Raw genomic sequence first — 23,221 nt, 5'->3', positions numbered from 1 at the left:
GCAGAAACGGGATCAGTTGTATCCAAAGCACGATCAGGCAGACCAAAAGTGACCACACCATCAGAAGACCAATACATCAAGCTTAGTTCCCTGATAGATAACAAAAGCAACTTCATCACAGATACAGAATTTGCAGATACAGACAGTTCAAAAGAAGGCTGTCTTGTAGTGGTCTCAGACGAGTAGCAGTTTCTAAACCACTTTTCAGAAGGGGAAACTAGGCAAAACGCTTGGGGTGGGCTCATTTTACTGTGGAAAAAAGTCCTATTTACTGATGAATCAGGTGATTTTATGGGTCTGGCCACTCTTTAAGAGAGAAAGGCCTAAAACCAATTAAAAATCATACAAGTCAATGGTTATTTGAAGTACTATTGGTTCTCCAGTCAAAAGTATATGAGGTCATACAGTGCAATATATGTATCTGTATACCACTAGATTCATGTTATCAGGTATTTCTATGAGTGCAACACTAAATATGTTGCCCTTGAAATCAGTCCTTTTCTCTTGAACTGATGATGAGAAGTTCATTCATGACTTCTATCACAACTGTTTCAGTTCCCTGTCAACTGTTTGGTCTCTCAACATATTGCAGCATGTACAGTAACTGTGCCACCTGTCTCCTCTTATCCACCCACTCCTGCCACCACATCACCCCGACTCCAGGACATCCACTGACTTCCCATCCACTTCAGGACTTACTTTAACCCTGACTGCTGCTCATATACATAAACCGGCTTTTTATGTAATCAGTCGTGCGTTGATGTGTTTACCAATCAGGGTCTGCTTACCATCTTCACTTTTAAATCTTCATTTCTGTTTTGACAGATCACTGTGCAGCCTGTTAAAAGAGATGTGTCAGTTACAGTATTATGGCTCGGCAATATGTGGTCAACTTTATTTACAATTAGCTGACATAACGTTGGGTTATTTACACTACGCATTTTGTTAAGGTTGGGTTGAACATACAATCTATGGGTTGAACACTCTCACATTGTCTGAAATATGTCATGCGTCCCCAACACATGAGGTGGCAGTAGACATGCACCGAGAATATGAACACAAAGCGAGCTAACTAGCTAACGTTAGCCAAGGGGAGGATCGCTGTTACGTCGTTTGTAAACAAGAACATAAAGTCAGCTAAGTTGCAGTACTGGCAAAGAGGAGTAGCGGTAACTTCACAAACCTAAGTGAGTGACATTGACTTGTAACAGAGCAATTGAACTTAAGCCATAGTCAAGATCAACATAGCAAAACATGTCTGTTAGCTAATGTTTAGTTGATTCTACCTTAGCTAATGTTAGCTAAACAGTCAGCATGCAACAACTAGAGCTCAGCGTTAACTTGTTAAGATAGCGATAGTAACGTTAGCTAGTTCTTGTTTTCAATGCTTTCAACAAACAAGCTAAACTGGGAGCTTTTGAGGTAACTGTTAGCGTTAATGCTAGTCTGTACTTAAATTAACGTTATCAAGCTAACAAAATATGCTAACGTTAGCGTAACTTTGTAAACACTCTAGAAACGTTGCAACCCACTTGAACTCAACTCATTAGACATGACGTCAGTGTGGCTGGTGTTTTACTGAAGGCTGTTAAACATCGGTTGCTCAAAAGCTGGCTTGCAAATAAGTGCAGAACTTTGGTAAGCTTACTTCAGAGGGCGAGTGAACAAAAGCCAAGTGAGTTGAAGAAGGAAAGGTATTTATTATTCTATGGGACTGTTTTCTTCGACAAAACAGGATACCTATCTACCAAACGTTACCTCTGAAGTTAAGTAATGGTTTTATCTCAACTGTTGTTGGTTTACACTAAGAGCATTTTTTCTTTTAGAAATGCAGTCTGTGGTAAAACAAAACTTCCATTCGGAGACCGAGGGAGACCTCAACAAACTCATCAACCTCAAGCTCAATGCATCCTACACCTACCTCGCTCTGGTATGATTTCTGTAACATTAATCCACAGCAGTGTAGTCCCTGTATGACTACTAGTATTTGTTATGTAATGTATTTAAAGCCTGTTTTTGCATTCATATAAAACAATAGATATTGCTCTCTTTTGATCTTCTTCCGTATCCCCTATTTACTGTGTTTCTCTCATCTGTCTAGGGGATGTATTTTGACAGGGATGATGTTGCCTTGCCAAAATTCTCCATTTTTTTCCTGGAGCGCTCAGTTAAAGAGAGGGAACAGGCTGAGAAGCTGCTGGAATATCAGAACATGAGAGGAGGGAAAATTTTGCTTCAGACTATTGCTGTAAGTATGCAACGTCTTTTCAAGCCGTTATCGATAACATTGGTACATTTCTTGGAACATATGTTTATCCAAGTATCAACTTTCTGTTCTAGAAACCAAGTAGAGAGGATTGGAGAGGTGGTCTGGATGCAATGACCTTTTCCCTGGACTACCAGAAGTCCCTGAACACATGTGTCCTTGATGTGCACCGCAGAGCTGGCACCCACACGGACCCTCACGTAAGTATGGCACTGTTAGATAGATATAACTGCCATTTGTTCTAAGGTTTTTGTTTAGCTGTGAGATAGTGAATATGAAAAAAAAGGTGTGAGTTTAATATACATCAAGCAAGGCTCAAGCTGGAGTATTTGTTTGTCTATTAAATATTGTGTCCTAATTTGTTACCTAATCGACCACCTTCATAGCATTGTTTTACATCTCACTCACTATTTTCTGTCTTACTTCTGTTGTAGCTGTGTGACTTCCTCGAGCAGCACTTCCTCCCCGACAGCCACGACACCATCAAGAAGCTGGGCGATTACGTTGGAAGTCTGACCCGCATCACTGCGTCTGAGACACACGGTCCTATGGGAGAATATCTGTTTGATAAACACACTCTGTAAAGGCCACAGCAGTACAGTGACACAAGCTCCACGTTTCAAAAGTCAAGAGGGCAACGGTCCCTCACACTGTGGGCTCTTTTCCGTTAAGAAAACTACACAATACTTTCACAGTTTACGACAAACTTCTTTCTTGTAGCAATGGCACAAGAGAAGTTGAAAGCAAAATAACAGAAAATACCTCAATTTTTCTTGAAAGCCACAGTGGAAAAAACTAATATGGTGCTAAAAACAAAAAAATCTAAGCTGTTAAAATGAGTCACTTGTTCATTTATGCTCATTTGTATCATGTGTCATACATTCCAGTGTGTCAGAGGTTTTAAATTTAAAATGCATACTATTTTGAGTTAAAGAAAATTATTTAATGAGTTTAAGATTTGGGATATCATTGACAGTTGAATAAAGTCAAATTATGCTAAGATATTGGTTTTGTCTGGGGTTTTTTTACTACCAGTTTAACCAAGTTAAACTGTATGTCCAATTGTTCAGATAGTCATCTCATCTGTGAAGCAGTCCAAACACACTTTCTGTGCTTTTCCTAATGCCATATCTGCACCTATAGAACACTGTAAAGATAACAGTGGGACTTTGCTTACTCACTGTTGGGTGGGAGCTTAATGGTTAACATTAGGCTACCAGACAGCTTGTGGTTAAAAATGCCCATGCTGCTTCTTTGTAAATCATATGTTTCAGCAAAGATAAGATTCAGTTGCAGGATTATGTCAACAGAGTGCATCACAACCACTAACAGAGTAAAATATGTCTCATTTTACTCTGTTAGTGTTTCAGTTGCTATCTAGTGATGCAACACACCCGAGATAAATGAAACACAAATTGTACAGTTAAATAAATTCTTGATTTGTGCCCTCATAGGGGAAAAAGGTCCTGTTAATTAGCTGACCTTGCTGAATACGAAAGCCATATGTTGATCGGACACTCTACACAATACAGGGAGAATATAATGAAACTAAGTACAACGTAGCCCTGCAATAAATGCCATAAAGCTCACAATATTCAATTTTTGTGTGTTAGTGTTTTTCCCCATTTTGTTTCCCTCTGCAGTTTAGTAAGTTAACTATTAGAGGAGGCTGTTGCATGTTGGATTGGAGCCACTGAGATTTCCAGATGTAGCAGTGCAAACACGTGGCAGCATGCCTGAGGATTAATGTTCACAGTGCTCTAAATGCGGATATGTGTTTTGTACAGTAAAATGGTAAGCCAAGGGACGGGGTGGATGGAATATCCACTCTCGCTGAAAGTTGTTGGTAGATTGACGATTGACTGCGAGGACGGCTATGTTGAGGGGATTAGCGAAGGGCCTGATGCACTACAATCTCTTCAGTCTAATGGATAAACACAACCACCACTGCCATGTCTCATCAGCCTAATGAACAGTCATTTTTCTTACTCAACAAGGAGAAGCCTTAAATTGTCCAACGTGTGATTTTTTTAACAGTGGAGTTGTAATATAAGAAAAGGTGACTGCTGCTCTTTACGGATCTTCAGTCAGAGACAAGAAGCAACAGATGTGTTGTCAGCATTCTAATATCAGGAGGAGGGGTAGGGGGATTAAATCACAACACTGCTCTAGTGATTTGCCAGCGATTTAGCTTTGACGGATGGAAAGGGTTGCAGGGAGCCTGCCAGTCAGAGTCAGCAGCGTACAGAAGGAACAATGGGTGTGTGAGGGCTCCAACAGGCCAAAGGGGAAGCAACAAGAAATACACTTTGAACTAAAAGTTGCTCCAAAAGCTCTTTCGGCATAGAGGGAATTAAAGGAGCATGTCACCAGGTAAGATCAATATGCATAAGATTTCAAACATTTCTGTTATGATCAAGTGCAACAGCACTACACTGCAAAGCTAGACTTTTTAAATTGATTTTTTTTTAATGACAAAATCATTTAAGGTTTTGAACATTCAGTACCCACTTAAAAGACAGGTTAATCACTTGACTGGTTCTTTTGATGTAAATGATTTGCCTGTAGAATCTGAACAAAATCATCACCCCCAACCTAACGGCTGAAAAGAGTTAATCTATAAATGTGAATAGACACCAATAATGTTTTAATTTCATTCAGCATCATCTATCAAAAAGCAGCTGCCACTAGACAAATGTGACAATCGCCTTTGACGAATTTCTGTGATTCCAACAAAAAAATTGTACATCTATGTACAGCATATTCTAAAAATTATAATTTTTTCTTATTTTAAATGGCATGGGCATAAATATTTATGAAAACTACAAATAAAAAGATTGGAGTTTTCCCTCAATTTTGGCCATAATCCTCCTGGCTTGCTTTGAAATACCTTAATATACAGTCGATATTCCAGAAAACCCTCCAAAGGAGGAAAATTGAGGGAGGAGACCAACCTCTATTTATTTAAGCTTTGAGGATCTGGGATTTTGGATTAATATTGTAGCGCCAGAGTTTAATCCAGTTACATGCAGAGACAGTGACGAGAGAAAAATGGGGATGGGACCAACGGGGGAGTGAAAGCGTGGGTTGTGGGGCGGGGGAGATGACAGAGAGAATGAGAGTAACAGAGGGATTAGGGTCAGCCATGTTGAGCATCTGGCTTAGAGATGTCCTATGCTCTTGGACCTGTACTGCAACGCATGGACATAGGGATTACACAGCGTACATACAAAATTGTGTTATCTCTGACTGTAGGGGCCAGCATGACAGAGAAGGTAACAAACCAACACCACATGAATAACTTGAACACTGATTCTGCCGTCTTGACAGCTGACATGAGGTTGGGCAGCGCTGGGGTCCGGGCCCGGAGGGCTGCGGAGCCATCTGAACCAGAGCCAGAGGAAGCAACAGAGCCAGTTCATCATGAGCACTCCCACACAGACCACCATGAGCACTCCCATACAGAACATCACCCCGGCCACGACTACAACCACATGAAGGAGAAGTTCATGAATGAACTTGGTCATCTGCCACGTAAGCCACTTGTACAATTTTCCAAAAACATGGCCAATAGAAATTCATGACTTAATTTGATTTGATGAAATATTATTACATATTTGTATTGACCAGTTTAGTCTAGCTTAACATAAAGTCTTTCTTAAAGGTTCAAGATATTGTAGATATGAGGGAAAAAAGAGTGTGTTTGACACACTTTCTGGGTCATTATACCAACTATTTTCAACATTCATGCCCATGAAAATCTATGTGGAAAAAATGAATGAGAATTGTTTTCCCTTCAGTTAAAGACTACTGCTAAGGTGCTTTGAGTAAGGCACTTAATGATGAACTGCACTGCTGGGGACTGTGGTTTTACAGGGCCACTCCCAGCTAGCAGTGTGTTATTATCAGATTGTGGTGAAGGGTGTTGACAACACATATGCGTGTCTAGATAAACGAGTACTTAGAAATGTTGAAAAGAACCCTCCAATCCACTGTTGTAAGAAGCACCATATTTTATTAAGAGTATCATATTTTATGTTGATGATATTACGCCCTTGGTTCTGTTTCCAAGCTTTGGAAAAGCAGTTTATGTTCAACAATATTGTTGGAACTGATTTAAATTATAAGAGTAAACTGATTTATGAAAGTACATTTTTCTTTGATGTAATCTCAAGATGTGAAAGATTTAAATCCTCTTGAAAGTCCTGATGTGTAAGACCAACAAGCTTTTACAAAGCTTTCAATTGAGAGGAGAGTGTTTAAAAAGTTAAGGTGCCTACTTTCTTGTTTTGTTGTTGTTTGGGGGTCAGGATTTTTCCACATCATCCTACTATTGTGAATGTAAAGGACATCAGGGGATCAGACATGCACTCCTCTCTGCCATAATAAACACACTCCCATGCTGCACACAGTGAATACTGATGAGTGAATTCACCTCTTTTTACTTTGCAGTTCCCATGTGGGCAGTAGGAGCCATTGTTGTGGTGGTCCTGGTTTTGGTGGCATGTTTCATCTTCTGTCTTTTCAAAAAATGCTTCGGGAAAAAGAAAAAGCCAAAGAAAGTGAGGGAGAGGAAGACAGGTCGGCGCAGAAAGGAAAAGGAAGGTGAAGGAGAGGCTGGAGAGAAGGTATGTGACCCATCATTGTATAATCTTACCTGATTTAGATCTTCATGATGAATATCCAATGCACTGATTTTTTTTTTCTTGTAGGAGGGGGAGGTGAAGAAGGAAGGGGAGGAAGAGGAGAAAGAACAGGAAAAGTTGGGTAAGCTGGAGTTCTCGTTGGACTACAACTTCACAGATGCCCAGGTAGGTCCTGTGTGAAAACAAAATCATTATCAGGTTAATCAAAGGAATTCATATCAATGATTAGACTAAGGGAACTCAACAAATAACTATCAGAAATAAATGTATACAATCTTTTCATGACAGCTTTTTCTTTTCACTGGTCATTCTGACACTTGTTCTTTGTCCTCTGAAGCTTATAGTGGGTATCCTCCAGGCTCAGGACCTTGCTGCTATGGACATGGGGGGAACCTCAGACCCCTATGTCAAAGTCTTTTTGTTGCCAGACAAAAAGAAGAAGTACGAGACCAAAGTTCAACGCAAGAATTTATGCCCTGTTTTCAATGAGACTTTCATCTTCAAGGTACCACGTGCCTGAAATCGTGTCTCTGTCGACTTGATGTTGTCTGTCTTGTTTGTTCTTTCTCTTGTCTTTATGTCTCTGTCGCAGCTTGTGTTGGTGTTCCAGGTTGTTGATGACATATCACTTTTTACCCCTCATGAGGCAGAAGTTTGGCCTATGTCTCTACTCCCCCTCGTCTTTAGTCTTTCATTCCCTGAATGGCGTCTGTCAAGGTATCCCTCCCCAAAAAATAACAATGCAGTATGTTTTTAATTGTCTCCTGTCACTATATGTTCTTTGTTATAGTCTGAATTAGTATATTTTGTTACATGTAAACAAAATTGTCTATCTTCATCTATTCTACATCTCAATGTTGTAATAATCTCTTTCTAGATCCCGTACGCAGAATTGGGCGGAAAGACTTTGGTGCTGCAAGTCTTTGACTTTGATCGTTTCTCCAAGCATGATATGATTGGTGAGATAAAGATTCCCATGAACAGTGTTGACCTGGGCCAGCCAATGCAACAATGGAGAGACGTGGAGAGTGGTGAGAAGGAGGAGGTATGATATATTGTGTTTTCATTAAATCTTGTGTCAGTTCTTAATTTTAATTTGATGGGGCATGATGGTAAGACATAATATTTTCCTTTCAGCAAGAAAAACTGGGGGATATTTGCATTTCTTTACGGTATGTACCCACTGCTGGAAAACTGACAGTGAACATCATGGAGGCAAAGAATCTGAAGAAAATGGATGTTGGTGGCTTATCAGGTAATTAAGTCTCCTGTCACTTATTATCATTCTCTCAGATATTTGCTTAATTCCTCATATTAATGGGCTACTTCAACAAACGACAACAAAGTCTCATAAGGAGGTAAATTAGCCCCACAAAACACAACTATATCAGCATCTTCTCCTCTTCCATAAGATCCGTATGTGAAGATTGTTCTGCAGCAAAATGGGAAACGGATTAAGAAGAAAAAGACGACGGTCAAGAAAAACACTCTCAATCCTTACTTTAATGAGAGTTTCAGCTTTGACGTCCCCTTTGAGCAGATACAGGTAGGCTGTGCCTTCATATCAATTCTCAATCACTGAGTGTTGATGTGGGGAATGATTTGATAACACGTCTTTCTTTCTTTTTTTCAGAAAGTGCAGGTTGTCATCACAGTGTTTGACTACGATAAACTTGGGAGCAATGACCCCATTGGAAAGACCTTCATGGGTTATGGTGCTACAGGAGTTGGCCTGCGCCACTGGTCAGATATGCTTGCCAATCCCAGACGTCCAGTAGCCCAGTGGCACACTCTCCTGCCGGAAGAAGAAGTCGATGCAGCAGTCAAAGCAAAACCTCGTTAGAGTCGCACTTTATTTGAGTATCAAATACTGCTGATATGTTACTTATTGTTAATCCTGATGTTTTCTCAATTTGCATGTTCCTTTTTCCGTTTTGTTTCTCTTAGATAATTTAATGTGTGTGTGTGTGTGTGTGTGTGTGTGTGTGTGCGTGAATGTGTGTGAGTGTGATAAACAGACAATTTTTGAAATTTGGTTATTAAAACGTGAGCTTCCCCTACTTACCTTGTACTGTAAACCAATATGACTCTGTACGTGTATACTTGGAAAACTTGTATCTTTAAATGTGCATCTTCTGCGTGTATGCTCATGCATGGGCCTGGTAAAATGTGGATGCATGAAGGAATCATTTCAGAATTACTATGTGTTTCTGAAAAGTACCTACATCTCATGGTATGTATACTGGTCCTTTTTGCTGTTTACAAAATGCTTGTTGTAATGCTCTAGATCTTTTCAAATGCAAATAAACCATAATGGACAGTTTCACATCAATGCTTCTCTTACTCTCTTATCTTTACTTTAATTCAATGGGTTATTCAACTTAGTATTAGTTGATGTTCTTACTGTTTAGCCGTGAGGAGGTATTAAATAAAAGCTGAAGGAGTTGTATGAATTACTCAAGAATGCTATTAGAGGGAGAAGAATATTATGGATAATACAATTATCCAACCATGTTTCACCTTAATAATCAATTGGTCTTAAAATGTAAAAAGAGACGCGTATACTCGCATCAAATCAAGTCATATTACCGGTGGATGGCGCCTGCCCTCCCCTTTTAGAAACTGTTGCCAAGCAACAGAACCCAAACTTTCTGTTCAGACGGTTCGCTGCAAACTTTACTCAGTTGACGTAGTTCAGACTGTGAGGTGAGTTTTTCCCATAACTTTTGTTGCAGTTGATAATATCTGGTCGCAGATTATGACTTTGACTTTTGACTTTTATCACTTCATTGACGTTTGTGGCCCTGGAACACAGATTCACTGATAAGCAGTACCGTTAGCTAGCTTTAGTTAACGTTCGTGCTAAGCTAAGTGTCTCACGTGAACACTGTGCTAGCTGACACTGTTAAGACATTAGCCCTACTGGTTGAGTCTTCATGTGAACCACTTACAGTCAGGTGTCTTTCCGTCACTTTACAGGATGAGTGCTGGACGGGCATCTGAGGGCGCGGGCTGCGTCACATGGTGGGGCTTCAGTCCTGCGCGAGACCTGCTGAGTATGGGTGAGTGCCTCAGGTGCACGAGGAAGCGTGGTCCTGCTACACACGTGCATCAGAGCACTTGTGATTTTATACAGTGGTGGAAAATAACTAAGTACTTTTAGCTGACGAAAAGTAGGTCTGTACTTTAGTGCAATTTTGAGGTAGTTGTACTTTACTTGAGTACTTCCATTTACTGCTTCTACTTCAGTAGAGACATATTGTGATTTTTATTCCAATACATTCATCTGACAGCAAAAGTTCCAACAATATAATAAACACTAACAGGGGCCATTCTGCGTTATGATTACTTTAACTTTTGACACTAGCAGTACATTTTGTTACTTTTGTATTGTACTTTTAAACAGGTGAATGCAGTTATTTTACTTGTAATAGAGTATTTGGTAGTATGCTAAGGGTTTTATGTTATACTGGTAGATAATGCATTACAATAACAGAAGCATAAAACAAAACATGAGTTTTAATGAATTTAGCGATGTACACAAAATCAAATGATACTCAGTGCTACAGACACACTTCAGTTGGTACTAAAAAAGTAATGATGTTCGGTACCTCACCCTGGAAGTGTGTTGGAACTGCTGCTTTCTCTCTCTGTATCCAGGCCCTGTGAGACTTGAAGGGGAAGTCAATGTTTTGCTGGTTGGCAGTGGAGATCCACGACATATTTTGAAGACTGTTGCGGGTTTGCAGAACGAAGAAAGCCTTCATGTGAGTCCCAGTCTCTTAAACTCTCTTGTGACACAAATTGGTATGCTCTACTGTGGGCTGCAAATGTCTTCTCTCTGCTCTACTGCAGGTGTGGGTGATAGAAAACAACATGGAGGAGGTGGCCAGACAGCTGCTGCTCCTCTACCTGACACTGATGCCCCAGGAAAGCATGGGAAATAATGGTGCGTGGGATTTTGTGAAAGTATTCACTTAATAAATATTCAGTAGATATATTAATAAACCTAGATGTGTCCTTAACCTTTAAGTTATTTTGCCATGGTTTCTATTTTCAGAGAAGACTGAGGTTTTCCTGGAGGTGTTTGGGAACAGTGAGATCCGCAGTCAGACAGAAGAGACAGTGAGACGTGCAGCATCACAACTCTCACTGTCTGTTACTGAAACACTGGAAACACCCACACATTCCTGTCTGGACACAACTCTTCTCAAGGTACAATCATTAGTTAAACAAGCCCCTCCTGTGTGTTTCTTTAAGACCTTATGATTGATCTTTTTCTGAAATCAGACACTGAGGCCTGTCTGTCAAAACCCATGTGAAACTAGACTTGGTGTACAGTACATGATGGACAAAATGCAGCTGTGTTAGTGCTCCAAAAATTCAGCAAAAGTCTACTAATTTATATAACCCATACATTTATATTTCTACAGTCCAAGGAGCGAGATGAGCTGGCCAGGATATTTAAGTCGTGGATCCAGCCTCAGTCTTCATCATCTTCATCTGGGTTTCCTGCTCCTATCTTAATGTCCCAAGCCTGGGATTATCGGGTCAGGCAGCACCTTGGAACACGCTACAACACCAAGAGGGGCTGCTTCGACTGGGACCTTTCAATGAAACTGCACGAGAAAGGGGTATTTGAATATCTGGTGTACTTTCCTTTATGTGTCCTAATTTGCCTACAGAGGGCGGAAATTTGGAGGCTTGTATGTTGCACTGAAGGATGGACACCCTTTCTATACTGACTCTCTGCAGTGTGGGGTCATCAACAAACAACAATATGTGCAATGGAGGGAACGTGGTTTGGCGTTCGAAATGAGGGAAGGTGTCTACCAAACAACCAATCCAAGTTTGCTCTCTTCAAGAGTGTTCTGTCAGGTAAGTGTTTGTTTTTCTACACAGTGCAGCAGTAAGATAACACAAAGGAGCTTAACTTTGTGTGTGGACAGAAATGGGACAAAGTGGCTGTCAGGGGCTACTGGGGAGACATTGTTTCCAGTCCTTACCTCTCCTTTGGCATTGAAACTGATGACAAGAGCCTGCTGAAGACACAGAATGGGCAACACATCAAGGTAAAATATACAGTAGTAATGGCGCGAATTACATGTGAGATTATAGTTACGTCTCCACTTCCTTTTATCGTCCTCCCTTCATTTCCTCTGCAGACAGCCCAGGATATCTCCATTGCAAATGTACAGGCATTGTTTCAGTCCCTGTCCAGTAGACGGGGCTGCCCCACTACTTCTCAGTCAGAGGCAGAGGCAGTGTCCCCACAGACTGACCGAAAATCTGTCACCCTTAATGGTAAGTGGCTATTAACACTAGCAGGCTTCAGATGATTGTCAGTGCAGCGCATGGTATACGTATGGTAGATCCCTTCCCATCCTTCTGAAGCCTGTTTTGATGTTTAGCACACAGAAAACAGCAACTGTGTATGAAACCTGATGGTTTTAGCACTGAATCTTCTCAAATCCTCTTCAGACTTGATGCGTCTGAATGGGATCTCTGTGACCTTCCTGCCAATGGACTCACTTTACAAACTGCCAGAAAAACAGAAATACTCCCACTTCTTCAACACCATCTACTTTTCTGCCAGGTGAGAGATTTGTTTCTCTAATAACTACAAATGTAATTTCACTGAGGAAGGAATTCATGTTTTATTAAATATGTATACTTTATACGATATAACTTAACCTAAAGTCCCTTCACCATCCAGTCACCTTGGCTGCAGACTACTGAAATGACTGATCATGTTTCTTTTCTGTGTTTTTGTTCCCCTCTTTGTCAATGCTGCAAAGCTGCATGCACCAGTTGGGCCCGCCGATGAGACAGATTGCAGCACCAGACGCTGTGCTTGTCGTGGAGTTGGCCAAGTGAGGGTTTTTATAGTAACAGGGCTTGTTACCATGGTGACAGTACAGTCACCACGAGTACAGTGACTATGCTGTGTAATTCACAAGTGCAGAGAATTTGCTTTGTTTCGTGTTTGCTACATATTTAAGTTCACTGATAAACAGTTAATACCAATTGTAGTCACGTTTTTTGTATTTAAGTTGCATTTGTGTGTCATTGTATATCTCAGGTACATTCTGGATCTGAACAAAGGGCAGGAAGCAGGCTTTGCAAAGAAAGTGGTGAGCATCGCTCTGGAGGCCGAATTTGAGCCAGGGCCGGAGGGGAAGAGTGATGACGTCCATGCTGTTTTCATACCACAGAAGAAGTGAAGGTGGTTAATTTAAGCCGAGCTGTTTACTCTGCTCCCATTGCCAGCAGCTTTACCTCCACAATATGCAACAATAGTCGATAGTCAAGGTGATATTGCTTCACTGCACAGACATTTTACAAGATCTTATGCAGACAATTTATTCCTCCTTCATAAGGAAGTTTACCAGTCAATGAGTAGCAACTGTGAGTGGCCTCAGTAGTTCAGATTTAATTTCCAATTTGAATTGACACTGATAGAAAATGTCAATTTTATGTACACATGCATTTTAATAATTACAAATGCAATTGCAATTCCACACAAAAATATCTTATGTCTCTCAAGTTTAAGTGATGAGCACTGCAGAATTGCTGCAATCTTGTCCTGAAACTAGTGAACCGTCTTCTTGTTTCTCTGTGCCTCCTGTGTGACTTCACTTCCAGCGTCCTCCAACCTTCCCCTTACCATGGACCTTTTTGCTGCATCAAGACAAGAGAATATAAAGTAGATTATCAACAGTCATAGTACACAGAGAAATGAGGTGGGACTGAGTGGCAACTGAAATGCTCTGCTCTATCACTCTATGTTCAAATCTTATATGTGTGCATCTTGTAAATAAAGAGGCAAATGTTTTGTGAGTTTGGCATTTACTGTGTAAATGTTGCCATCCAAATATAGTATGTTTGCATAGTCGATGCAAAGTAGCTCTCTACAATGCTCTACTTGTTCTTTCTCAGGGCGTGGGAGTTGTGTGATGCTGGATTGAGCAGACTGACTCACAATTTCTGAGCATGTTGGATTCTGTTGAGGAGGACGTTGATCTGAAAGAAAAAAAACACGGATTCTGACGTCACAAATTTGCCATTTTTAAAATACTCGTTTTGTGTATTCACAGCTAAATGGCTCACCTCATACTTCTGCCTCCTCATCTTCTCTGTCAGGTCAAATTTCTCTGACTCCAGCTGGTAGATCCATTCCCACATCTCCTTGGCTCTCTCTCTAAAACACGACAGCATTAACAACTTGAAACGGCAGACGTATAAACCTCCTTAAATCTTAATGAAAGGTCACCAGCTACTTGCAGCAGATTTAAATGGCATGTGCCAGGCTTACCCAGCTGGCATGACCTTAAACTGACCTCAGGCTGTCCTCTCTCAGGTTCTCAAGAGCCAGCGGCTTGCGTCTCTCTGCCAGAGTCTTCTTCTTGATTTCCCTCGCAGTTTGTCTTTTGCCTCGCCTCTGCTCTACCTGCAGGAAACAAACACAACTCACTCATCAGACACACATGAACTCTGAAACATCATGCAGAGCGGATCTTTCAGAAAGCACTAGACGTTACATGCACTTCACATACTTGCGGTATATAGTGACACACCTGCCAACAAAAGTATTGTTCTGACCTTGGCCAGGAACCCTCCAAAGTGAGCCCCCATGTTGGAGAGCACCTTCTTCTTCTTGGCCTCATCCTCTGCCCTCTTCTTTGCCTCTTCGTCCTCTTTCCTCTGCCTCTCCTCCTGAGGAAGTCATCTTCAGCTGATTACTGCAGTTCCCTTTACTGGAATTGCTCTTTTATAGTGTGAAGGGTCAAAATATTGTGGATGTGCATGGATTAAACAACATATGTAGGATTAACATTAATTACCGCAATCCTTGTCTGCCTGTCCCGCTCTTTTTCAGCCCTCACGCGCTGCTGCTCAGCTCTTTCTGCCCGGCGGCTCTCCTGTAACAGACAAAAAACATGTCAGCTGGACTTTTACACACGCCTCTTTAATCACTACTACTCTGAATACTCAGTGTTTCCGCACAAATCTCTCTTCCAGACAAATAAATGGGAAAACAGCATTACAATCCTGTCTTTGAGTCCAATCAGCTCCTCTTCCTCTTTCTTCCTCTGCTCAAAGTGGACATCAATCAGGGTCTGCAGCTCCAGAAGATCTTTCTCCATCCTTTTTCTGTGGATGTCCTAACAGGGACCAGTGGATACAAGGATGTAATGCTGTAATGTTGCTTTTGGTGCTGTAATCATGCAATTGTTCCATTAACAACGTTAAAGGAACATACATCGAAGTCGACCCTCTCCCCCTCAGGGATCTTAGGGGCAGCGAGCTGTGTGACCAGTGGCCTGTAAAATAATATGAAGGCATATCAACATAGATGTTTTTTTTCTTTTTTTTGACCGATCACATCATTTTTACTTCTTAGCGATTTTGGTAAACTCTAACAATATTTTTAGATGCTGAGTATTCCCATGTAGTCTTACTTGTATTTGGGGCGTTCTTCTTCAACATGACAGCCAGAGCAGCGGTGAAAAAGTGAATCAGTTTATTTTTTTATAAACCACAGAGAGATTTGAAAACACAACACATAACATGTATCCAAGTTTGACTCTTAATAGGCAAAGAGGCATACAGCAAATTTGAATGAATATTTGTATACATCACAATAAGCCCACTGTTCATAAAAGATAAACAGCGGTTTGTATACTGACACTGTGCCTGGGGGCAATTTGAGGTGTGAAGTTCCCTGTTTATTTAAATTCAAAGTTCTTGTGTTTTTCCATGCTACTCATGATGGACTTGGATCCTGGAAAAAAAACATACTGAAAGCTACAAGTAAACACAATATGTAAATCAATAATTACATTTTGAAGGTTACCCTGAGGGGGCGGCAGGGTTGCTGTTAAAGCTTGTATCTGAACGAGTTATTATAAAGAAAAGGTCGATAAAATCAGCATCTCAGTCTCACCTCCCTCTCCCTGCTCCTCGTCTTCTTCTGGAGGAAGAAAGAGTGACAAAGCAATTGAGTTGAGAGGAAAGAAGAAATGTCTGCTTTATTAAATGAACGAATAAATGTCCTTACCCTCATGATGGCCTCTAAATAAATAAAAATAAATAAATAAACATATACATCAGACATGCCTTAAAGCTGAAGCTCATGTATTATGAATGTAAAAGAGTTTATAGATGAGAAACTACCAGTGAACTGGTAGGACTTGATTGACTCACCCATGATCTTCTAAATCAGACATGGTGATGCTGGAGAGAAAACAATAAGTATAAAAACTGTTATAAATGTGCAACAGCATTAATCCAATATATGAAGGGTCTCATATTATTTTGTTTTTTCATGTTTCTTGTTTTAAAAATGTAGTGTAACGGTTGCATACATGTGTAGAATATATCTTAAATTGTCATAAATTGCCAACAACATGAGGGGTTTTGCTGCTACTGCCATATTTGGTCTGGTATGACTGGTCGCCTAATGATGACGCCTTTAAAGCAACTCAAAAATGTTGGGAAATGAGGAGAAATTCAGTGTTCTGTCTTTCTGCAATTGCCACAGTTCAGCAAAAGTTACACAGTTTAAACGAAAATATACACTGATAAAAACAGCAGTATCTAAATTAAATATTTGAATATAAATAGATGAAAACCTCAATTCCTGGAGTGGAGATCATTTCAATATTATAACTTCTAATTCATGAACATGTTTGATCCAGATCACTGGGCTTCAATAGTCATAAAAGCTCATGTCTCTTGAAAAATAAAGTTTTAAACATATTTCATGACTCGTGAGACAGCCACTGGAGATGCATTACCCGTTCAATGCAGGTCAGTGCTTTTGTTCAAAGAATAAGATTAAGGGGAAGGCCATTTGTGGCTAATGATCTAGGAATAGAAGAGGCCGGAGGGACTACAGGCCGGAACAGTGTCCTGTTACTCAGGATAAGAGTGAGGTATCAGCTGGCCAATCCTTCTCGTTTAATTTGATTTACAAGAGAGAATGTGGGATGGAGAGATTAAGCTGGTCGGCTGGCTGCTATTAACACCAGCCAAGTCCTCTATTATCATTTGATCTACTCGCCATCTCACTGAACTGAAGGGATGTCTAAATGTGCCTGGAGCCCCATAAATATTTTAGCATTCCTAACCATTATTGAAGCAGTTAATATACATATTTCAGTGTGACTTGTTACAGGAGATATAGTATTATCATTTTACAGAGCACAAAGTCAAAACCGCCTGATGAGCTGCAATTATACTGAACAAACAGGAAAATGTGGTTTTCCATATAGATACACCAGCAATAGACACATTGTCAAAACACTATTTTCAATGCAAACGACTGGAAGGGCCCTCCAGGCTGCCTGTCTTTGAGTGTGTTAACATGGCAGATCAAGCACTGAGGCCACCCAAGTCTCTCAGATCCCTTAATAGTTCGTTTTTAGCCAAGATCTCAGGGCATTAGCATGTGAATCTGAATAAACACGGGCACATGGACAAAAGGCAGATGAGGGATTGGGAGAGGAATTCATCCCATCACTTCACTGTTCAATGTTTCTGGCCAAACTGAGCGACACTCAGGCAGACAGAGAGGCCAAGGGCACCCAGAATAACTTGTCATGTGGGAGCACTCTTAATTCCAGATATATAATACACCTTTATCAACGCCCGCTGACCCACTGGTGGGTCCTGTGTTCAAACACATATTATGCTGTTGTGTTTTGATCAAGAAGATCCCACTGAATTTTATCGTAATTAAGTGGAAATTCCAAAGTTTCCAAATATACCTAATACTGCCAACCTAAAATGTCTAGCCATCTAGATTTTTCTGTTTGCTGCTTGGATTTATATATTTGACTCAATATTAAGATGCTATAGCTTCAATCAATGAGTGACAGCAGATACTGAGTATTTTATATCTGTGACAAAAGTGACAGTGTTTAGACTACAAATTTCAGTCTTTCATCAATCATTGTCAATTTAATTTGTTTTGAAGCATCTTTAACTGATCAGTTATTTATTTGCTACTATTTAAGAGTGCAATATATGATTTTTTTGGCCACTTGGGGGCAGCGTAAACAAGGCTACAATGACATATTAGCACCTTTTAAGTTGACATAGCATAATTGTTAGCAAAGATTTGCCATTTACATGTCCAGAAGACATGCAGCAACATGAGCATTCATTCTGAGTCGTGTTTCTGGAAGCTGGCAAATGTAAGTCCAATATTCGCTCTCCTTTTAGCTCTGTTTTTGGTCTCTACCAACTCCAGAAAAATCAAATATGATAATGAGAATGATAATTCTCTGTGGGTTCATCACTATGAGCGGCCCTTTTCACATAACACACGTTTGATCCGTTGTTATCATAAAAAATATTGATTATAGCTGCTTTAAACAAACGAATTTGAGCAAACTGTTTCACAGCCTTGAAATTCATTTAACAATAACGTCATTTAAAACTTTCACAGTCCATCAACAATACTATGTCATCAAAGGTGTGCACATTCACTGGAAATTGTAGAACTACATACCAGTTACAGTACTACATAGTGATTGTGCCAGATAAAAATGATGGAAGAAAAGCCCAACTTTTTGATTGACTGCAAATATCTCAGAAAGACAGAAAGTGCTGCTTCTAGATGGTCACATATTTCAAATATCACAGCACTGTACAAGAATAAACACCTCGGTTTAGGAAAAGAACAGTTAAAGCCCATACCTGAACAGCACAAGAGAAGGATGTTCACTGGTGATGAAAACAACGGGAGCAGCAACTAGAGGGGAGACAGAGCTTTATATAAGGGGTCCTCTGGGGTGACGGAGAGGGGACTTGGAATAAAATGTGTGTGTGTGTGTGTGTTTGTCTATGTGAGGCATTATTCAGAAAAGACTATGTGGATTATTGGCAGCTTCTGGGAGCATAAACTGAAGTCTGACAGCCAGGATAATGAGCAAAGGGTTTGTTGCTGACCTCACTGCAAGAGACAAAAAAACAGGTGGCAGACGAAAAATAGAGACAGAAGACAAAGAAGACAAAAATAAGACAATTTCTGCCAGGACACAAAGGTGACAATGAAAGACCCTGTGTAGAGCCCAGGATGGAGAGGCTCTGAACATCTCTGGTACATGTGGTTTTGGTTACAAAGCTGAACCACGAGCCTATCTATCTGCTGTAACAACAAAACTGCAATTGCTTCTTACTGGACATTTTTGTGAAATACAAATATGCTTTTGCCATATGCAAACAGCATTTCCATAAAGACAAATATGGAAGCTTTTTGGGAACGACTGAAACATATGTATGAAGAGTAAGAGAAAGAAACAACCTGCAGAAGTGCACTTCATCTCTCATGAGGAAACATTTGTACATAAGGTAAGAAGAATAATTTTTAACATTATTCAATTAACATAGAATTTTATATTAAAGTACCTACCATTGAGGACAATGAGGTCATGTCCACAGTAATACTGAGACAAATAGGGGTTTAAAGGGTTTCAATTGTACCATTACGCACATAATACACATGTTGTTTTTTAAGGCTGATTCTAATCTTATTATAGACTAAATATATATCTTTGATTGTTTTGGGGTGTTAAAAATCTGCCCTGCACTGAGATGAGTACCCACTGGTGTTCCACTGAATTAAAGGGACAACATTTTAACATAACCATTTGATTTGTATAACTTGTATAACATTATGCCTTTATAGCTTAGGGGAAAAAATGCTCCATCTGCTGATTTTGCTGTTAGCTTCAGGTAAGTTAAATTAAAACACACACTTTTATAATAATAATGCCCGCTTTATTTGATGTTTTGGTGGTTGTCCCTCTAAAGGTTGTGTCACCTGGTGTTCACACATTCATCGAGAGAATTACCTGATCATGGAGGCAAAGACATGGGACAAGGCCCAGACTAACTGCAGAGAAAACTACACTGACCTCGCTACCATCGGCAGCCATGATGACATGAAGAGGCTGGTGAGCATGGCAGCAGACAGTGGCGTGAAAGCAGAGATCTGGATTGGTCTGAAAAAGACCGGGTTGACGTCCTGGATGTGGTCTGTAGGAGAAACTCAAACCAGTCACGGATTAGCTGAATACACAAACTGGGCCATTTTTCCTAATTCCTCTCACCACTGTGGAGGCATGAGGGGTGATGGGAAATGGCTCAGTGCGCTCTGTGAAACAACACTTCCTTTTTTCTGTCAGGAAAGTAAGTAAGATGACTTTAAGATGACAGTCAATGCTTTAGATGGGGTAAACACCTCAATTTCCTCCAATCAGGAACAAGCTTGAGAGATGTCACTTATCCTCTTGATGCTCAGTTTCAAGGTCTTATTCTTATTCACTTTCTTGGCGAGAGTTAGATGATTAACTGGGGGCATGGAGAATGAAAGATGTTGCTGTTGGAGCTTGAGCTATACTAAGTATTAAAAGTAAGCATATCTCAGCCTCTGCTTTGATTTAGACCACGCTTTTTAAATCTGTCTCTAACACCTCTAACGACTTTATGAAAGTGCAATATTAATCCACTGGAGTATCACTTTAATGCACCTTTAAGTGCATGCAGCCGCTTGAAAGCTAGTAGTGTGTGTGTGTTTTTCCATTCTCTGCAAACATTTTAATCTTTACAGTACACTTTGCAATATTCACAGATAACGGGTCCAGGGGGGTGTATGCTGTTCTTCAAGAGAAGTCTTGGAGGCAAGCCCAAGAGTACTGTCGACTGAATTATACAGACTTGGCCAGTGTGAGGAGCCAGACTGAAAATCAGGCTTTACAGCAAATAGTTCATGAAAAATACCCATCAGCGTCTTTGGTCTGGATCGGTTTGTTCAGAGATGAGTGGAAGTGGTCCGACCAGAGTGACAGTTCCTTCAGATACTGGGGGGTCAATCAGCCAAATAATGACGGACGCTGTGCATTGTATCACCCCGCTTCCAAGAAGTGGTATGACAGAGGTTGTACTTACCAATATCCCTTCTTCTGCTATAATGGTGAGCATATAATATCCGTTACAGTCTGATTCTGTCATGTACGGTATCTGTTTTTTTGTTTGTTCTGTTGAAGGAGATGAATTCCCCCTTTTTGCAAAGATAAATGTGAAATCCATATTTTAGTTCTCAATTGTCATTGTTACATTATTTTTTTAAAATGTCATCCTTAACATGATTGACAAAACAGACTGAATGTACACTTGAAGTATTATTTCTGTTTGTTTTACCACAGAAAAGAAAGTCATGAGGCAGATCGTGAGGGTTGAAATGAAGTCATTCTTCAACTTCTGTGACTTTGCTTTGAGCAAAGCCATTTTGGACCAAGTAAGTTTTGTCTAAATTTCAGTGCTGTTGATAGTTAAAGTAATGTCACATTAATGTTGTTTTTTTTTTTTAAACATTGGTAGAAGTCAGGAAGTTGTTTTATCACTACCAGTGTACACTGGCGATGACCAGGGTAACATAATAACTAGCTAATTTGAATGAAGAATACTATTTTTTTTCTTGCTTCCATAGTTCCAAAAAACATACAAGGGGGTCAAGCTTCAGTGGAGGGTCCAGCCAGATGGGAAGATTTTCCATAAGAAAGAAAATTAAAAAAAAGAATGACGCCTGTTAGAAAGTGACATAAAGTGAAGCTGCCACTGAAGAGTGCTTTCTGATGCATTTGGCAAGTGAGAATTATTATAACAAGTAAATCACTCCTCACTTTTTAAACCCTGCTGTCAGTTTACGCGAGATATTTATCTGACATTGTACACAAGATACTAATCCTGTATTGATGAGGTTGATTTTTACATTTTTCATGCTGACTTCAAAGTTTCATGTCCACTTTATTTCTAATTATTAATTAGCAGTAGGTGTGCGGTTTCCTTTTGTAGAAAAATTACATAAAATAGATACATACACATTTTCCCTTCTAATAGAAGCCGGGAACTAACATGGAGGTCTGGTTACAGGTCTTGAGGAGTACTACTGCATATGTGAGAAAAGTTGTATAAAGCCTTTTGAGCCTCCAGGGGGAGTGGCACAAAATCTGATAAACTGCCTCTAGTGATGTCCTTGGTTGAGTTACATTTTGGGTAATGTAAGCGCCAGGTTCTGACAAGGAAGAGGAATGCATGGAATAAAAACAAGGATATCTCTGGTTCTGCTGCGTCCGACAACGTTGTAGGAGTACAATGCTAAATCAGTAGAGTACTCTTTTAAGGCAACAAAAAGAAACACACTTGAGGCCTTTTTTCTTTAACAATGACTTTATGTTCTCTTGTAATACTGCATTAAAAAAGGCTGACAATAGCAATACAATGAGACAAGCTCAACTGATCTGGAGTTAAAACAAACAAAAAAACAGAGGAATCTGCGTCACTGGTAACACACCATCCTTTGAATCAGATGCACTGCACATGATGTTCATAAATATAGCTTGCATTGTTATGGTGATTGATTAATAACACAGTGATGAAAATAAACAATACAAAACAGATTTATAGATGGCAGTGAAATAACTGGAGTTCATTACAGTACAGTTTGAAACGCGTACTGACCACTGCAAGAAAAACTGACCTAAAGTTTTTGTATGTACAGTTTGAATATGTTTGACAAATAAAATTAAAAGTTATTTCCTGGGTGAGTTGGAACTGAATATAATACCAGTCAAACAGTAATGCCAACCTATGAATTTAATAGAGCCATGTCATTTCACTGCATGTATAAACAGCCTGGCACTCTCAGCACAGCATTACAATCATGTGCTTTTGTAGAAAGCAGATTTATACACAATGAGTAAACACTGAGAAGTCACAGACTTCTTTCAGACTTCACAAACATTTTTAAAATACCTGGAGTCACTGTTACAGCGATGTTGCATTCAGATGGTAGAAACTGAAACAGTCCTGCATGTTTTCTCTCCATGCTGATGCTCTGAGACTCAAGATGTATTTCAACAACAGAAAATTTGTGGCAGAAGAAGTGTGGCATACTTAATGGTGTCAAAACATACTGCTCTTGAATTTATATTAAATTACTCCCTGCAATAAGGTGTTAGGAATTTCTACCTTAACCTTGAGTGGTGCAATTCATACTGGCCTTTTTATAATGGTCAAACCATGTCACGGTAATAACTTTTTCATTTAGGGTTCATGATTATATTTTTTTCAGTGGTTTGACTTAACTAAACCAATAAACCGTACTGTACTTGAATCACACTTCCTGACTTGTTATTCTATGGACCATTTTCCTTCTCACACTACCACACAGCTAATATACATACATAAATACAGATGCAAATCAGTAAAAACACAACCTCCATTATATCAGTTTCCC

General features: G+C 39.9%; 4 protein-coding genes and 1 pseudogene across 5 annotated transcripts; 4 read left to right on the top strand and 1 right to left on the bottom strand.

The window, feature by feature from the left end:
- Nucleotides 1-1,096: 1,096 nt before the first annotated feature.
- Nucleotides 1,097-3,222, top strand: LOC139303280 (ferritin, lower subunit). 2 transcript variants are annotated; one of them, XM_070927040.1, is made up of 5 exons: nt 1,097-1,187; nt 1,827-1,930; nt 2,102-2,248; nt 2,341-2,466; nt 2,701-3,222. In XM_070927040.1, the coding sequence occupies exons 2-5, from the start codon at nt 1,829-1,831 to the stop codon at nt 2,848-2,850; spliced, it is 525 nt and encodes a 174-aa protein (XP_070783141.1). In that variant the 5' UTR covers nt 1,097-1,187; nt 1,827-1,828; the 3' UTR covers nt 2,851-3,222. The 2 variants fall into 2 exon arrangements, with proteins under 2 accessions (XP_070783141.1, XP_070783142.1); XM_070927041.1 differs by lacking the exon at nt 1,097-1,187 and adding an exon at nt 1,638-1,675.
- A 2,159-nt stretch (nt 3,223-5,381) lies between these two features.
- LOC139303117 (synaptotagmin-1-like) lies at nt 5,382-8,755 on the top strand (annotated as a pseudogene).
- Nucleotides 8,756-9,892: 1,137 nt separating this feature from the next.
- Nucleotides 9,893-13,136, top strand: LOC139303750 (dynein axonemal assembly factor 3-like). Its single transcript, XM_070927585.1, has 11 exons — nt 9,893-9,974; nt 10,573-10,679; nt 10,768-10,861; nt 10,973-11,127; nt 11,346-11,546; nt 11,668-11,790; nt 11,862-11,984; nt 12,078-12,216; nt 12,394-12,508; nt 12,711-12,785; nt 12,995-13,136. The coding sequence occupies exons 1-11, from the start codon at nt 9,893-9,895 to the stop codon at nt 13,134-13,136; spliced, it is 1,356 nt and encodes a 451-aa protein (XP_070783686.1).
- A 355-nt stretch (nt 13,137-13,491) lies between these two features.
- LOC139303152 (troponin T, slow skeletal muscle-like) lies at nt 13,492-16,142 on the bottom strand. The gene is made up of 12 exons (XM_070926876.1): nt 16,120-16,142; nt 15,974-15,987; nt 15,860-15,886; nt 15,375-15,393; nt 15,176-15,236; nt 14,961-15,077; nt 14,757-14,834; nt 14,515-14,628; nt 14,253-14,362; nt 14,023-14,113; nt 13,895-13,935; nt 13,492-13,593 (listed from the first exon to the last, which is right to left on the bottom strand). Exons 1-12 carry the CDS (start codon nt 16,140-16,142, stop codon nt 13,548-13,550), a joined length of 741 nt encoding a protein of 246 aa, XP_070782977.1. The 3' UTR covers nt 13,492-13,547.
- A 3,639-nt stretch (nt 16,143-19,781) lies between these two features.
- LOC139303635 (ladderlectin-like) lies at nt 19,782-20,976 on the top strand. Its single transcript, XM_070927477.1, has 4 exons — nt 19,782-19,961; nt 20,109-20,112; nt 20,555-20,849; nt 20,970-20,976. The coding sequence occupies exons 1-4, from the start codon at nt 19,782-19,784 to the stop codon at nt 20,974-20,976; spliced, it is 486 nt and encodes a 161-aa protein (XP_070783578.1).
- The last annotated feature ends 2,245 nt before the right edge of the window (nt 20,977-23,221 follow it).

The sequence above is a fragment of the Enoplosus armatus genome, chromosome 20 (genome assembly GCF_043641665.1).
Source record: "Enoplosus armatus isolate fEnoArm2 chromosome 20, fEnoArm2.hap1, whole genome shotgun sequence".
NCBI classification, from domain to species: domain Eukaryota; kingdom Metazoa; phylum Chordata; class Actinopteri; order Centrarchiformes; family Enoplosidae; genus Enoplosus; species Enoplosus armatus.
This window is presented reverse-complemented; position numbering and strand designations above follow the sequence as displayed.

Bases quoted from the DNA above. Each gene is read 5' to 3' on its own strand.
- LOC139303280 (XM_070927040.1), top strand. From the start codon at position 1,829: ATGCAGTCTGTGGTAAAACAAAACTTCCATTCGGAGACCGAGGGAGAC. The intron at 1,931-2,101 runs GTATGATTTCTG...TCATCTGTCTAG, and splicing joins CCTACACCTACCTCGCTCTG to GGGATGTATTTTGACAGGGA. The intron at 2,249-2,340 runs GTAAGTATGCAA...TTTCTGTTCTAG, and splicing joins TTTTGCTTCAGACTATTGCT to AAACCAAGTAGAGAGGATTG.
- LOC139303750 (XM_070927585.1), top strand. From the start codon at position 9,893: ATGAGTGCTGGACGGGCATCTGAGGGCGCGGGCTGCGTCACATGGTGG. The intron at 11,128-11,345 runs GTACAATCATTA...ATATTTCTACAG, and splicing joins TGGACACAACTCTTCTCAAG to TCCAAGGAGCGAGATGAGCT. The intron at 11,985-12,077 runs GTAAAATATACA...TTTCCTCTGCAG, and splicing joins AGAATGGGCAACACATCAAG to ACAGCCCAGGATATCTCCAT.
- LOC139303152 (XM_070926876.1), bottom strand. From the start codon at position 16,142: ATGTCTGATTTAGAAGATCATGG. The intron at 14,835-14,960 runs GTAATGCTGTTT...TGTCTGTTACAG, and splicing joins TTGGACTCAAAGACAGGATT to GAGAGCCGCCGGGCAGAAAG. The intron at 14,363-14,514 runs GTCAGAACAATA...TGTTTCCTGCAG, and splicing joins TTGGAGGGTTCCTGGCCAAG to GTAGAGCAGAGGCGAGGCAA.
- LOC139303635 (XM_070927477.1), top strand. From the start codon at position 19,782: ATGGAGGCAAAGACATGGGACAAGGCCCAGACTAACTGCAGAGAAAAC.